At 36.1% G+C, this 17,704-nt stretch overlaps 1 protein-coding gene across 1 annotated transcript in view; it reads left to right on the plus strand.

The window, feature by feature from the left end:
- The first annotated feature begins 2,761 nt into the window (after positions 1 to 2,761).
- LOC106546748 (collagen alpha-6(VI) chain) overlaps positions 2,762 to 17,704 on the plus strand; it is a 104,203-nt gene continuing 89,260 nt past the window's right edge. Inside the window, exons 1-7 of the mRNA XM_087714385.1 lie at positions 2,762 to 2,840; positions 4,747 to 4,945; positions 8,304 to 8,397; positions 9,771 to 10,388; positions 12,245 to 12,862; positions 13,770 to 14,330; positions 15,600 to 16,151. Of these exons, the coding sequence (XP_087570511.1) occupies positions 8,337 to 8,397; positions 9,771 to 10,388; positions 12,245 to 12,862; positions 13,770 to 14,330; positions 15,600 to 16,151 (2,410 nt within the window). The 5' untranslated portion in view covers positions 2,762 to 2,840; positions 4,747 to 4,945; positions 8,304 to 8,336. The remainder of the gene's footprint in view (positions 2,841 to 4,746; positions 4,946 to 8,303; positions 8,398 to 9,770; positions 10,389 to 12,244; positions 12,863 to 13,769; positions 14,331 to 15,599; positions 16,152 to 17,704) is intronic.

Here is a 17,704-nt window from a genome sequence, read left to right on the forward strand (position 1 = left end):
GTGCTGGCCTATCTGAAAACCATCACAGATCTGCTGTTAGACCCGTTACAATTTGCCTACCGAGCAAATAGATCAGCAGATGATGCTGTTAATATGGCTCTGCACTACATCCTACAACAGTGACTGGACCAAGTGCCCAAAACGTGTGAGTGTGCCTGAACCCCCAAATGCAATGTGTGTGCAGTCTCAGTACATGTGCATGCACCCCCACATGCACCTTTCCCCCATGCATGCGTGGCAGAGACCCAAAGACCAGCTGGCTGGTGGGAGGCACACATGGATGCGTGGCAGAGCTGAGTTGCGTCAATGGCTCATGTGCCCACCGAGAGGGTGCTGTGTGCCACCTCTGGCATGCATGCCATAGGTTCGCTATCATAGTCCTACAACATCTTCAATCTCCAAAGACCTATACAAGAGTCCTTTTTGTAGACTTCAGCTCAGCATTCAAAACCATTATTCCAGATAATTAATTAAATCAGCTAAACTTGTAAGTGGATCATAAGCTTTCTAACAGACAGGAAGTAGCAGGTGAAGCTAGGCAAAATCATTTCAGATACCTGTATAATTAGCACAGGGGGCGCCCAGGGCTGTGTGCTCCCTCCACTTCTCTCTCTATACCAATGACTGCATTTCAAAGGATCCTTCTATTAAAGTACTTAAATTTGCAAACAGTGATTGGTCTCATTCGAGATAATGATGAATCTGCATATAGACAGGAGGTTGAACAATTAGCCTTGTGGTGTGCTTGGAACTGAACACACCCCAAATTGTACAAATCACAGTAGATTTTAGGAGAAACCCTCCTATTCAATCACCTCTTACAATACTAGACAATACAGTATCTGTGGTGACACAGTGATTAGAATGCAGTACTGTAGTACTTCAGGGTACTTCTATTGAACTGCTAGTTGCCAGGAGTTCAGCAGTTCAATTCTCCCCCGCTCAAGGCTGATTCAGCCTTCCATTGTTCCGAGGTCAGTAAAATGAGGATTGTTGGGGGCAATATGCTGACTCTGTAAATCACTTAGAGAAGGCAATAAAGCACTGTGAATTGATATTTAATAGCCATTACTATTGCTATCAACAGTAGAGACCTTCAAGTTTCTAGATTCTATAATATCTCAAGACTTAAAATGGATACCTAACACAAAAGCATCATAAAAAAGCACAACAAAGAATGTTCTTCTTGTGCCAATCCAGAAAGTTCAGGATGCTCAAGGAGCTGCTGATATAGTTTTACAAAAGTATTATTGAGTCTGTCATCTGCACCTCTATAACTGTCTGGTTTAGCATTATGACCAAACAAGACAGAAACAGACTTTAGCAGGTAATTAGAACTGCAGAAAAAAACATTGCTACCATTCTGTCTTCCATTGAGAACCTGTAAAGCCAGAAAGACGACTGTGAAAATATCTACAGACCTCTTGCATCCTGGATATAAACTATTTCAACTTCTACCTCAAATTGATGTTATAGGGCATGTCAGAACAACTAGGCACATTTTTCCCCATGCTATCACTCTACTAAACATTTAATTCCACAACATTGTCAAACTATCTACTAAGGCTATATTATATTCTTCTTCTCATCTTTCCTATTGTCTATTACCGATTACCTATCTCCTTATATTCTTTTGACTATAACTTTGTTGCTTCTTTCTTATGAATTATTTTGTTTACTTAGTATCCTGGTATGATTTATGTTGATTGCTTATTTAGTACCCTACAATTATGACTAAGTGTTGTATCTTATGATTTATGATGAATGTATTTTTATGATGACTATGATTTATCACTTATTGCTTGCATGTACACTGAGAGATTATGCACCAGATACAAATTCCTTCTGTGTCCAATCACACTTGGCCAATAAAGAATTCTATTCTAAAACCTCCAGTATTGAAGCAAGTCATTTCACTGATTAATTGTTCTCATTATCAGGAAATTTCTCCTTAGTTCTAGATTGCTTGTCTCCTTGATTGGTTTCCATCCGTTGTTTCTTGTCTTTCCTGTAGGTGCTTTCAATAATAGATTGACTCCTCTTCTTTGTGTCAGCCTCTTAAATATTGGAACACTGCTATCATATCATCCCTTGTTCTTCTTTTTATTAAAGCAGACATAGCTAATTCCTTACAACTGTTCTTCGTATGTTTACGCGCAGAAAGGTTTTGAATCCAGTGCAAATGCGCCCAGCAGCTCATGAATAAATTTTGATTGTGTTTATTTTATCTGGAATTATTCCTTAATATGAAGTGCTGCCAATGAATTTCCCCAAATCCTTTTTCTATTTAAAAAAAAAAAACACTGCCAATGAGTTGCTAGAGTATTTGGCTATTTAAACAAAGTCTACGATAAGAATAGAAGGGAAGAGTAACAGATGTGAGAGGCAGAATGAAAGATAGCAGCATTGTAACCAGTAAAGAAAGTCACAGGAAAAAAGTCCTCATCTGTCCAGCTGCAAGAACCAGAATGGGAGGGGGTGAAGAGAAAATCTTTTATGAAAATGAAAATAATTGTGTATGTAGGATTTTGTGTAGTTTTAAAGGTCAAGGGAGCCTTAAAAGTTAGGAGTAAAAATGTAAAAACAAAATGGGGGGGGGGGCAGTAACAGCCAAGCTTTATCTTTGATACTTCGGCTTTTGACTTGGATTCAGAACCATGATGCAATGGAATGTGGGAAACAGGCCAAACTTGAAACTTCTCAGCTGGGACAAGCAGGGACTTTTTATGGAAATGAATTGCTGTCTTTTGAAAAGATTTATGGGATAGTGCTGATCATAAAAGAGCTGGTCTTTCCCAGATACTTTACAGAAGATGACATTATAAGCATCCAATTAACTGGTAAGTCATTTGAAGTCATTTTCAGGTTGACTACAAACGTTAGTTAGTCTGATCCTTCTCCTGGATCCTTCTCTGCTATTTAGATATTGAGATACCTTCTTCAGAATAGAAAGATGGCTTTCGCATGTTGTCCATTTAACTTTAACTGTTAATTATTGATATTGGGAAAAGATATTGAGAATTTTTGATATTGGAAATATTTGCTTGACATTGTAAAATAATATGCAAGACAATGGAGAAATTGATTTGACACTAGAAATAGTATTGCTGTCTACTTAATATTGCAATAGTAGTACATTCTTCTCAAATGTATATACATTCAATTTTCAATTAGGAAATAAGTACTGATTCTAGCAATATTATTTTAAACAATATATCATCCTTCTGATGATGTAGTATTGTTCACACATTGTGGCTATTTCTTTCCTTTTACCTTGCACCTTTCCTGAATTTTCATTATTTTGTGCAGCTAGAGTATATACAACTTTGAGATGATTTTATTTTTAAAAAATACTCATAGCTGATGTTATCATGATAAGCTAATTCATTTATTTCATTGAGTAATTGAATCTGTAATTCTATGGACATATATGTAAAAGCATACCTCATTAAAATCAATGTTTCTTAATTTTTAAATTTGCATAGGATTATGATTTGTTTCCTTTTGTTATAAATATGCAAAAATGAAATTTCACTTATTTAAAATTTTGCCTCTCTATGTATTGGGAATGCTTCAAAGCATCTGTAAATATAGATTTTTCTGGGGGGAAAATCCTGCGGTCTTGCATGTGTTTAGAATGAAGTCTCATTAGAGTTAATAAATATATATTACAAATAATGATATATTACAACCTGAGTATAATAATAATCCATCTGAACAAAGAGTGATGCATGAAGAATTTGGTATTTGCAAAATCTGAAACAACATGATTGATTTGCCCCATGCTGCAAATGAATGGCCAAACCATTATGCAATTATTATTTTTGCTTATTGAATTATTTTAGATTTTGCAATGCTCTTTTCAGTTTTAGAAAATATCAAAATATGTTGAATGAGATGGATATAAAAATGGATATATTCACCTCAAATCCATAATTAAAATATATTCCAATATGAATAAACATATATTCATTTATACATTCAATGTATAAATATAAAATTATATATACTAGAATTATTTCTTTATTTTAAACATGTTCATTAATGAGAAATGAGATAGACCAGGATTAGGAATGCATGCATAAAACACCTGATAAAGATGATTCATGCATCTCTAGTTAACATAGTATTTTTTCTTTTACTCTGTTTTCGTATGGAAGTGCAAGCATTTGATTAAATATCAAACTCACAGTAAAATGAACTGAGTTAGTAGAATGACTCATTCATGTCAGTGTTTAATCATCTTCATGGGGGGGAGGGGGGAGGGAAGGAAGGAAGGAAGATTTCTGATGATCCCTGCCAGTGACTTTTAATGAAACTAAATGAGGAAGCAGCCAGGAAGTCAGAAGTTGCCCCAATCCCACTGCTTTTTGACAATTCCATTTATTTCTCTGTATAATTGGATTGAAATTGGATTTTTTTATTGGCTTTCTGCTTCAAAGAAAATCCAATTTCTGTTATACAATAAAAGCCCCGCACATCTGCAGGAGACTGCACTTCGATAATCAAGTAATGATTCTAAAGGGAACAATTATAGATGACTTTTAAATTAAAATATGCTTGTGTAAAACGCCTTGATATATAGTTTTTGAAGGGGGGGAAAGAATATTACAGATTAAGTAGGTCAAAAGAATGTTAAGATAAATATAGTTTAAACATAGCAAGATGGAGGGATATAGATGACATGTTTTATTGAATTGAATTATAGAAGTTCTATTTCTCCCATGTTGTCATAAATCTGTACAGGGTGAATTTGTGCGCAAGCAGAAGATCCTGTAACATTTCTCACAGATGGCAGTCCAGTCTCTTCTTGAAAGCTTCCAGTGATGAAGCTCCCACAACTTCTGAAAGCAAGTTGTTCCATTGGTTGATCGCTCTCACTGACAGAAAGTTTCTCCTCATTTCTGGGTGAATTCCCATCCATTATTCCTTGTCTGACCTTCAGGTACTTTTGAAAACAGGTTGACATCCTCTCTTTTTGTGACAGCCCCTCAAATATTGGAACACTGCTATCATGTCTCCCCTGGTCTTTCTCTTCACTAGACTAGCCATGTTCAGTTCCTGTAACTGTTCTTCATATGTTTCAGTCCGCTAACCATCTTTGTTGCTTTTCTCTGCACTTTCTAGATCTCAACCAGTGGTGAAATCTAAATTTTTTTGAGGCTGGTTCTGTGGGCATGGCTTGGGGAGGTCATGTGAGTGGGCGGGCATGGCCAACATTTTTTCACTTTTTAAAACATTTTTTTCCTGCCAGTTTGAGTGAAAATGCTTTAAAAAGTGGAGGGGGAAAGGTTCTGATGATCACGCAGCTCACAGCTGATCTGCACAACCGTTGGAAGCATTTTTTCCCACTTTTTAAAACATTTTTTCCTGCCTATTTGCCTGAACCAGCAGGGGAAAAAAGTGGGTGGGGGAATCTTCAGACAATTGCACGGATTAGCTGTGAGTCACGCAATCGTTGGAACCTCCCCCACCCTTTTTAAAGCATTTTTTCCTGCATATTCACCTGAACTGCAGGAAAAAATGCTTTAAAAAGTGGGGGGGGGAACACTTCCAATGATCACATGTGGCTCACAGCTGAGCCGCCTGATCCTCGGAAGCTTTTTTTTTATTACTGATTACAGAACCAGGGACAATCGTCCCTACCAAACCAGGCCAAACAGGAAGGGTTTCACCCCTGGTCTCAACCTTTTTTTTTATAGTATGGTAACCAAAACTGGATGCAGTATTCCATGTGTGGTATTACTAAGGCTTTGTAGAGTAGTAATAATAATTCACTTGATCTTAATTGAATCCCTCTGTTAATACAACTTAGGATTGCATTGATTTTTTTTTTGTGGCTGCCACATATTGTTGGCTCACATTTAACTGGTTGCCCAGTAAGACTCGAAGATCCCTCTCACAGTTACTGCTATTAAGCCTGATATCACCCAATCTATTTGGTAGTTTTCATTTTTTCTTGTCTAAGTGCAAAACTTTAGTTTTCTCTGCATTGAATTTTTAATGCCTTATTACCTTATTTATGTGGACCATGGGGTCGGGATGGTAGCAATAATAGCAGTAGACTTATATACCGCTTCATAGGCCTTTCAGGCCTCTCTAAGCGGTTTACAGAGAGTCAGCATATTGCCCCCAACAATCTGGGTCCTCATTTTACCCACCTCGGAAGGATGGAAGGCTGAGTCAACCCTGAGCCGGTGAGATTTGAACCGCTGAACTGCTGATCTAGCAGTAGCCTGCAGTGCTGCATTTAACCACTGCGCCACCTTGGCTCTTAAGGTGGCTCTTGGGATGGATCGGACACGACTTTGCAACTAACAACAACCACCTTATTTACTTATTAGTACCTCTCACATTCCCTTGCAATAGGAAATCATTATGGGTGAACTATCCTTTCATGACTCTTGACATTTTTTAATATGTTTTATTGCTACATTTTTTTCTTTAAAAACATAAAAAATCCATGTCTATCTGAACAGTGTGTTTTCTAGGCATAATTAATTTTGAGAAAAGGTACAACAATAACTATAATCATACTAGTAATCTTAATAAACATATCACAACATGTTTAATTTAGTATCTGTTTCACTTAGCCTCTTGGTAAGGATAGATAAAGTAGGATCAGATATCATTATTGCTAAAGACAAATTTCCATAAGGTATAAAAGGGAGAAGGTTTGTTTAATAACTACTTGTAAGCGTTCCAAGTATCATGCAGAATTAAATCAGAGTCCAAGGCAAAACGATCCTTAAAGTTCCAATTTAATAAGTCAGACATCTTAGCACATCTGTGAAATCCCAATTCTGGAAGTTACATCGGATTCCCACCCAGTTGAAAGTTCATGATCTTGTCCCCACACCCACAAATCCATCACATGGTCCAATCTTCTTCCACGCTGGCATCTCCACTCAGCTGGTTCCGGTCAGGAGCAGAGATGCAGAGGCAAAAGATTACCTTGAGCTTCTAGAAAAGAATGACAACAACACATTCCACAATTCTACTCCTTTCTATTCCCCACTTCCAACTACTAATGAACACTAATGAATGAAACACTACACTAATGAAACAGCATAATGAAATAAGAGAGAGTGTGGCAGGCCAAAGATCCTAAAAGGGATATAATTGCAGGCCTCACACTACTATTACTGCAATCAAAATAGTTGTAATGAGTTTTATACTCTTAAGTGATTGTCAAATCTTTTATCCAGTAGACCACAAATATTTCACTGAACAGTAAGCCACCTAATTGCTGCCATATTTTCAAATGCTTTCTTTCCTAGAATTAATTAAAATAAATAGGTTCTTCAAGAGAAGAGATTAAATTACATTTTTCTGGAGTTTATTTTTTATTATTCTATTTGTTGGAAAGATTTATTATATTAAAAATCAGAAAACTGAAGGAAAATTTTAAATGAATCAGAACATATTGTTCAGAAACAAAAAACACTGTATTAGTTATGGACACTTCAAAGCCTTGTTTTCACTACATTGGACTATATGGCAGTTGGGGTAGGTAATTCATGGTTTACAGAAGTATATTGTATACTGCTTTTATGGGGGAGGGGGAGAGGATGGTCCAAATTTGCAAGATAGCAGGTGCATGATGCTGCACTTATCATAATGCACATTTTGCCCACCTACTGCAGATGATCTAGAAGTTTACCATTAAAGAAGCCAAACAATTGCTACTAGTGAAGATTATAATACTAGGGTAGTCTAAAATGACTGTTTTGATTCCAATTCTTATGCCTGTTTCATGTTAATTGGAACTAGCTTGCATTCTAGGATGTTCAACCATCAGATTCTTGGGAGTTTATTCTACTAAGTTCTGCCTGCCAAAAGGCATTCCATTCCTGTTCTCATATCAGGGACCAACCAAGCTATAAAAATAAAATAAAATCTTCCCTTTGAATTTATTTGTTTTATTAGTTTTGTATGCCGCCCACTCCCGGAGGACCCCGGGCGGATTTTGAAACTGAGGCAAGCTATCAACAATGTAGTCATTGGTTACTATTAAAGCTAATGTCATTGTTCCAAGTTTGGCAAGCAAAGGAAGAGACATTGACAGCTAATTTGCAATGCAATGATTTTCAAAAGTGGTCTTACTCATCCTGGATGCTTTAGAATTATTGGTCATATTGATTCAGGAAACTAACCTAATTAGAATTCAATCAAGCAGGCATCATGCTAGGGACCAATATTAGAAGGCTTTGGTTAGATGAAAGAAATATTTAATTTGAAGATATAAGATGACATTATTGTTGATATTGTCATTGTTACTTTGTTCTTATTTGTATTTCTAGATTTATTCACTGATCAACTATTACAATCTGAAAATGCTTCTGACTTTGCTCCTTGTTATTCTTGGGACCCAGGCTTCTAAAACACAGCAACCTGGTATTTTATTTTCCTTTTGGAAATTCATCATAACTTGTTAATGCAGCTTGTCCTGTATTTGTATTAGTCAATTACATGGCACAGTTTTTTGCAGCAGATGGGTGGTGTTGGTTAAAAATTAAAAATATTATTAAAAACATTGAATGACTTTGACATTGTTACTTTCTTTGTCAAAATGCATAGGTTTGATTTTGAGTGAGAAAAGTTTTAGGCAAGTAGAAAAACAAAAAAGCCTCAATTGTATATTAAGTAAATTGGGCCAAACTGTGAGGATGGGAGAATATGGATTATATATGATGATTTATGAAAATGTTTATATTGCTCTTTAATTGCACCCATGCAGTTTACAATAATTTAGGCAGTTGGTTTGAGCTTGGCAGTTTGCTTGCAAACATTTCATCATCATTCAAGGAGACATCATCAGTGCATTTTGAATTGTGCTCATTTGTCAGAATACAGGTCTTTAAATACCTTTTTATGAGATGCAAATTAGTTTGAATACTGTTTGTTGGAATATTTCTGAGTCTCTGCGTGTTTTATTTAGACCATATTCAGAAATATCCAAATGAACAACATTCAGATTAATTTACATCTCATAAAATGGTATTTTTGGTACTGTCCATGGGTTTTTACCAAAAATACATATTTATGAGATACAAATTAGTCTGAATGTTGTTTGTTGTACTAAAAAGCAGAGGCATCACCCTGCCAACAAAAGTGCATGTAGTCAAGGCTATGGTTTTTCCAGTTGCAATGTATAGCTGTGAAAGTTGGACCATAATGAAGGCTGAGCACCAAAGAATTGAGGCCTTTGAACTATGGTGCTGGAGAAGACTCCTGCAAGTTCTTTGAACTGCAAGATTATCAAACCGGTCAGTCCTAGAGGAGATCAACCCTGACTGCTCTTTAGAAGGCCAAATCCTGAAGATGAAATTCACCTAATGAGAAGGAAGTACTCACTGGAGAAGAGCCTAGTGCTGGGAACAATTGAGGGCAAAGGAAGAAGGGAATGATAGAGAATGAGGTTGCTGGATGGAGTCACTGAAGCAGTTGGTGTGAATTTAAATGGACTCAGGGGGATGGTAGAGGACAGGAAGGCCTGAAGGAATGTTGTCCATAGGATTGCGATGGGTTGGACACGACTTTGCGACTACGAACAACAAAAAAGGTATTTAAAGGCCAGAGTTCTGACAGACAAGCACAATTCAAAAAGGCACTGATGATGTCTCCTTGGATGTTGACAAAATGTTTGCGACCAAATTGCCAAGTTTGGAATGCAAACCAATAGCCTAACTACCACCCCAAGCTACTAATATTCAAACACATTTACAATAATGTTTTATACATTAACTCTTGTTTTGTTTTTGATGTAGCCTCTGAATCTGTAGATGTTGTCCTTCTGATTGACAGCTCTAATACCCTCGGCAGACAAGGTTTTCTCTCATTAAAAAATAATGTGAATAGAATGATCAGCAATCTTCCAATAGGGCCAAATAAATATCGCCTTGCACTTGTTCAATACAGTGATGATATCCATGTTGAATTCCAGCTGGATAACTTCAGAGGAAAAAACCCTATGCTGAACCATATTAAAAAGATATTTTCATTCCGGGGTGGCCCTTTAAGGACTGGGAATGCCCTACAAAAGATCCACAAGACTATTTTTAAGGCACCAAGAAGAGACAGACACCAGGTTTTGATCGTTACAACTTCAGGAGTATCACAAGATGATGTGGAAGGACCTGCCACATTAATGAGAGAAGATGGGATAAAAATAATTGCTTTAGGAATGCCGAATGCATCTGAGCAAGACCTACAGTCAATGGCCACACATCCATTCAGTTACCATTTTGATACACTAAAAGATCTGCAAAAGTTTTCCTCAAATATATTGTCTGTCATTGAATCAGCTGTAACAATAGATGAGAGCTTAGTCATCTCCACAACTAACCCACCAAGTACAACTTTTGCTCATAGCATACCCATAAAAGGTAAAAGAAATAATGCAGCACATTATCACTAATATTATTAGATTAACCATGAAGGTTTGGGATGGGTTTTAAAACATAAGTTGGAGCGTCCTGGAACAATTAGTATTTAAATTTTAAAAAATCCCTGTCTGGGCTTTTGTAGGAGAAATCGTAGACCTCCAAAACCTACTTTGAAGTTTACTTCATAGTTTATCCATGCATGTCCAATTGAACAGTTGCTATATTGTATGCAGTATTTGAGAACATATGTAACATATAGATTAAAATGTACTAATTTTTTGCCAAATTGTAGCTCCTAATGAAAGGATTTGTATTCATTGAGAAAAGGATATCATGCAAATTTATCATTTGAGAGAATTGTTGGCCTGCAGTGTTGGAAAAGCACAATTTTGAAGAACCCAAGTGGTCTTCTACTCCTAGAATTCTCCAGCCAGTCTGAGAAACACTGGTATATAGCACAAATGTATTATTCATCTCATGCCATTCTGAAATTGGAGCTCCTACAACATTACCTGGGAGGGAAGGATGCTTTTTTCTTCTTCCATTTCCTTAGGGGAGATTAAGTAAATGACTTGCCATTGCAGGTATCTAGGATCCATGATTCCTAAATAAATCCCCAGAACAGAATGATGATGTAGGACTGAACGGCCTACAGAGGAAGATTTTCTTTCTTTTTTAATACTGAACTTCTTCCTCTAAATTTAGTCTTTCTAATAGGAGAGAAGGTAGAATCTTTAAACAATTCTATTTTGCTAATTGCTTTCAATAAGTCCTACATGTACATTTTGTGAAAGGATCATTTTGCAAATAGTCATGTTCCAGGACAGAGCTGTTAATTTTTTCCCCTTGCATCATAGTCACAAAAACCTCCCTTAGGATGATTCCCTAAGGCTGGAATACAGTATCAGGAATTTTATTTTTCTCCATTATTTTCATTTACACAACCCTCATCCATTTCACTGAATTATATTATTCTTCCCTAGGCTCCTACCTGCACTTTTTCTAGCCCAAGGATCTGTTTTTCATATCCTACTTTTCACTTCAGTCATGATCAGGAGTAGACAATCCCTAGAATCACATTATTATTTTCCTGGGATAGCCCACTCTTAGGGGACAAATTAAGGAATGGGAGACTATGTTGTACATATTCTTATAAAATAACTGCTGTAGGAGATTTAGTGCAAGAAAACTACTATAATGGATATGTCTGGTTGCTTTTCTAAAAGCACATTTGTGGAAGGTACTTTAGTTGTTCAGAAATATTTCTTAGTTTTGCTTTATGGTTCACATCTAAAGACAAAGAATTGGACTACAGATACTCTAAATTTTTATTTTCTAATGTGAATAGAATAGAATAGAATAGAATAGAATAGAATGAGCTGGAAAAGACCTTCGAGGTCTTCTAGTGCAGCCCCCTGCCCAAGCAGGAGAACCTATACTATTTCAGATAATTAACTAGTAGTCTCTTCTTAAAACCTCCAGTGACAGAGCACCTACATTTCTAAAGGTAAGCTGTTCCACTGGTTAATTGTCCTCACTGTTAGGAAGTTTCTCCTTAATTTCAGGGTGCTTCTCGCTTTGGTTGGTTTCCAACCATTGTTTCTTGACCTGCCCTCTGGTGCGTTGTAGAATAATTTGACCCTCTCTTATTTGTGTTCAAAGAGTATCCACACAAAACCTATAGGAATTTCTGGTTAAAAATATGCTTGCTAGCATTTTTTAAAATTAAAAAGAAATTTTAATATATTGGTGAGAGACTCTGGCAAATGCCAAGTGGAAAGCCTGCAAAAAAGAAAGAAATCATTAAGAAAAGAGAGTTAATAATATGGTGTGTTCTTTTTTTGTTGTTGTTGCAGTTGCGGATTGTTCTGATGATTTAATTGCAGATGTTGTGTTTGTGGTCGATGAAGTCGTTTCACCTACAAATAGTGAATATATTGTATCTTTCTTACAAAACACAGCAACCTCTCTTGATGTGCAGAAAAGCTGCGTCAGAATTGGTCTAGTGACATACAGCAATGAGCCTCGTGTACTTTCTCAACTTAACACAGAAACAGAGATAAACAATCTTGTATTTAAGATCAAGAGCTTTTCTCCCAGGGAAGGAAAAGCCAAATTAGGTGCTGCCTTGAACTTTACCAGAGAAATAATTTTTACTGAAAGTGCTGGAAGCAGAAAGACAGAAGGTGTGGAACAAATAGCTACCATCATCACCCACAGATCCTCTGAGGATAGTGTAACTGAAGCATCAAGTCTCCTTTTGCAGAAGGGTGTGACGGTATTTGCCATAAGCATTGAAGGGGCTAATATCACACAGTTAGGGGGAGTAGTATCCTATCCCCCAAATAGAAATATTATAAAAGTTGACCATTTTTCAAACCTCACAGATAAGTCTAAAATTTTTAAGGAAAAACTGTTTGAGCACATTCATTTGTTTTTTGCCCAAGCTGAAAGAACAAAAGAATTCCGATCAGGTAATATCATTGATGAAATGCATGTCATCTAGTTAAATCAGCTGAAAATATTTGAATACTTGTTTTGCTTTGTCTTGTTTTTAAACCACCCAACTCTATCACTTGCCTTTTCTCTCATGTTTTTGACACATTCTGACAAATCAGTCTCCATTGCAGTTGGGTGAGTAAAATTCAAATAAATTTTGAGGGCCAGTTTGTTTAGAGCATTAGGCTAGAAAGTGGAAGATATTGAGTGCAAGCTTCAACTTGAACTGGGTGATTTTGGGCCAATCACTCTCTGAGCACTCCAATCTTTTATTTTTATTATCTGCTATTGATTATCTCGATGTAAGATATTTTCATTTACATTATTTTCAGTTTTGCTTTTAATTTTTTATTGTGCATTATTAAATTGTAAATCATAAAAAAGTTTTTGATTACAATGAGATTCAAAAGCAATAATAAATGAATAAATAATGCCAGTAGTATGAGATCCCAAATATGAAGTTCTACTTGAAATCTTAATAATAATGCTCATATCCTTCAGAGATATCATTTAACTGCTTTTTCTGGCATTCCTTCTGACCTGCAAATTCCAATGTAGTGAATAGGGTGCTCTCTCATGTGACTCCACTACTTATGGTTGATGCATGCCTTTCCTAGCTCCTTCAGGGGTCTGCAGTGTGTTTGACCAAGTGATTTGAGAGGAAGAATGCATGCCATGAGATCCTATTAGACTTCTCAGCAGCTTTTGATGTCATTGAGTATGATATCCTTCTGGACTATCTACAAAATTTGGAGACCGAGGAAAACTATTTTGCAGAGACTTTGCAAATCCTCCTCAATGCAGAATTTCAATTAGTCATTGTGGAGGAGAATAAGTTATTTACCTGCCTCTGACCTGTCTAAAATTTATTTGTTTGTTCAGGATGCATGGAAACAGAAAAGGCTGATATTTACTTTCTCGTTGATGGTTCATCAAGCATCAGCCCCTCCGATTTTATTAAGATGAAGACATTCCTAAAGGAAGTAATTAAGATATTTACCATAGGACGTAATCATGTTCGATTTGGAGTTGTTCAGTTTGCAACTGTTTATAAAAAAGAATTTGAACTTGATGAGTATACAAAAATCAGCCATGTAGAAAAAGCCATTAATAATATAATCCAAAGGGGAGGAGATACGTATACTGGAGCTGCTATACGGTCTATGCAGCTATTATTTGAAAAGGCAAAAAACCAGCGAGAGGGCAAAGTTCCTTCTTATCTCATTGTACTGACAGATGGAAAAGCACATGATAATGTGCTGGAACCTTCTAAAATGCTAAGAAAATCAGCTGTCAATATTTATGCTATTGGTGTGAAACCTGCTAATATTACACAGTTAAATGAGATTGCAGACTCAAAATCAAAGGTTTACTATGCGGAACAGTTTGAATCCTTGAAAAATATAAAAAATAAAATTGTTCAAGACATATGTTCTGAAAAAGGTAAGAAGCATCCACTAGTTCTTTAAATGAAATATGATATGTTCTGTTATGTAGAGTCTTTGGTGCTTTCTAAACTTGACTGTTTGCTTGCAGACATTTCATTTCCTGATTAGGTAACATCATCAGTACTAGTGAGTGTAAACTATTTCATAGTTTGTCCTGTGTTGTTGAAACTGTATGATTATGTCTGTTCATATGTTGTGAAATGAAGGAATTTCCATTGTGTTTCTGATTGCTAGTTGATGTTCATGAATTCACTCTGGTAGTCTTCTGCCTATTTGCCCTACATAATGACTTACTATATGTTGTAAATGACTGTTAACTCTATAGATAGCAGAGAGATATTTTCTATTGAGCACTTGAACTGCATTGGTCCAGACTTGTTAGAAGATGCTGCATTTGTGAAGGCTTTCTTCCCCTCCAAATACACTGCTGTTATCCCTTTCCCCAGTTGAACTCTGAAATAGGAAGATCAGCTAAACAAAATAAACTATAACAGCTATAAATTACTCCATTTTAACTGGATGAACTTTTGTTGACTTCAGTATTTTAAACTTTCAATGACTGATTAGAAAGGGAACATAAGTGCTGAGCAAAATCAGTCCCATTATAATTTAGACTGGCAGCTGATATTAATTTAGTGTTATAAACCCGGACAGATGATCTTTGAAAAATTTCTGTTTTATTTTATGTAATGTAAATATTATGTTTACATTACAAATTTTTGAAGAGGTTTAAGGTGACCTTTTAGGATGACTGAGGATGGCATTCTTCTGCATTCCACTTTGATTAACTGATTTGCTGTTGTAAATATTTCTCAAAAGAAAGCAATGCAAACCATTTCTGCAGCATTGCAAGAAACTGGGATAATTGTATTTGCCAGGAAATAATTCAAAAGATTACATCTAGATCTATATACAATAACGCCAATGCTAAAATAGGCATTCCTGACATGATCAAATAATATTACAAAATAGCTGTAGAAATATAAGAATGAAAAGGCCTGAAGTTATCTAAAGTATTTTAACTGATACTGAAAATATAATGAAATATGCTTCAAACATACTGCTAAGAAATGAATTTCATTCCATATTTGGATATTGTTAAAAAGGCAGGTTTTCATGTAAACATAGCTTCTGATGTGGATTTCAGGACTTATTTGGCGAGAAATAAATAAGAAGCAATGTTCCTGAAACTTGCTTTTCTTTTCTACTAGATTCATAGAAATGCAGTGGTTTAACCCAAATAATTATTCTTTTTCCCATGTAGCCTGTGAGAAAATGAAAGCTGATGTCATGTTTTTAGTGGACAGCTCTGGAAGTATAAGCGATCAGGATTTTGAGAAGATGAAGAAGTTCATGCAAGAATTGGTAGATAAGTGCAGTGTTGGTCTAGATGAAGTACAATTTGGTGTTGTTCAGTTCAGTAGCACCAATAAAGAAGAGTTCCAACTCAACTCATCAAAAGATTACATTATTAATGCTATTGGGAACATGGCTCAAATGCAACAGAACACTTATACTGGAAACGCTCTGCAATTTGTTTCTGATTATTTCAAACCAGCAAAAAAAGCACGGCCTTCTGTCAACAAAATTCTTATCCTCCTCACAGATGGGGAAGCACACGATGATGTAAGAAAACCAGCCAGTGCTCTAAGAAAAGAAGGTGTCATTATCTATTCCATTGGGATTATTGGTGCCAATGGTACACAATTACTAGAGATCAGTGGGACAGCTAAAAATATGTTTTACTTGACAGATTATGATAGTCTAAAATACATAGAGAAAGACATCATGTTTCACATATGCAGTCCATATAAAGGTTAGTATTCAGTCTTTTGCTCTTGGGCGTTTATATGAGTGACTACTTGTCTAGGTGAATAAAAATAATATAGGCCTTCTAAATTTCTGAAGAAAATGAAAATGATACTGTAAAAAGCATAGAATTTAGTATGAGATTTGCTTTAAGAGTGGACAAAATGTCGTAGGTATACTTGCCAGATTTTGTGAAAATACTATCTTAAAATGATGATTTCCTGGGATCAAAGATCACAAGATCAAAATACACTTTTTTAAAAAGTGTTTTGGAATAAGGATAATATGTCCTTAAAAAAGGAAGGCCAGTTTGATTTAGTGATTAAGGCATAAGACCAGAAACCAGGAAATTTCTAATCCCATTTTAGGCCAAACAAAAAACCAGCTAGATGACTTTGGCCATTCATTCTGTCTCAGAGAACATCAGGCTCGGAATCAAGCTAGTAGATTAATTCCCATCACAACACAATGGATCAACACGTTGATCTAGGAAAAGAAACCCAGACCCTGCACTTGAGAAAAATATTATATCCACTTCTGATCCACTTCTGAAGTTAAATGGATTTAGGGCTTCATTTTGACCAATTGCTAAAATATTCCATTCAGTCATAAAATTCATTGAACCCCTCTGCATTTTTCTGGCTATTTGAAATTTGTGATGTAAGGAAAGAGATAAACAATTGAGTACTTATGAATTGAATATAGTAATAATGTTTCTTTAACTCAATGTGATTTAATGTGAATTTAATTTACATTACATTACATTAATTAAATTAAATCAACATATTAAATGATGTCTATTTTTTATTCACACTCATTTTTTGATACTACAACATCTATATATTCTTGCTGAAGTCAAGAATTGGTAGATGTAAGAAGATTTTTTCCTCACATACATAATTTGAATCAGGTTTCTTTTTTCCTCTGATATCCTTCCCCTTGTAAATCTCAGGATTTACTTAACTTTGATGTTAAAAAAATGGAAGCTTTTGGTTAGATTATTTTTCTAAGATTAAGTGGGGATGTGGCAATGATTACCGTATTTTCAGAATATAAGATGCACACACCCCCTAAAACATGCATGTGTTTAAGATGCATGTTGGTGCATCTTAAACACTGAACACAGCCATTTTTGGCCTCCAGAAACCCCACCCCGTGCATCCCATTTCTCTTGAGGTATGATCCACATGCAATTCCTTCATGGAGAGCAGATTGAGCCTCTTCCCTTCTTCCACCCCGCCCCCATTTGCCCGGATCTGTTATGCAGCAAAGAGATACAGTAGCTGGGTGCAATAGCATCAACAGCAATAAGCACTGCATGACAGATCAGGGAGGACGGTGGGAATGAAGGAAGGGAAGAGGACCAATCTGCTCTCCACGAAGGCTTTTCTCAGAATGCTGGATCTCCACTTTCTCTCCGGAAAAAACTATTGGCATCATCAGTGTTGAATACTAGCGCGGGAAATACAAGCGCGGGAAGAAGGACTCCCTTCCTGATTGGTTCCCGGGCGGAGCCGGTTCAATCCTCGCCCTGATAGGTCGAGCTACTCGACGCCCCAT

The sequence above is a fragment of the Thamnophis sirtalis genome, unplaced genomic scaffold, assembly GCF_051295495.1.
Source record: "Thamnophis sirtalis isolate CommonGarterSnake01/CBP01778 unplaced genomic scaffold, rThaSir2_p1.2 scaffold_4, whole genome shotgun sequence".
Classification (NCBI taxonomy): Eukaryota; Metazoa; Chordata; class Lepidosauria; order Squamata; family Natricidae; genus Thamnophis; species Thamnophis sirtalis.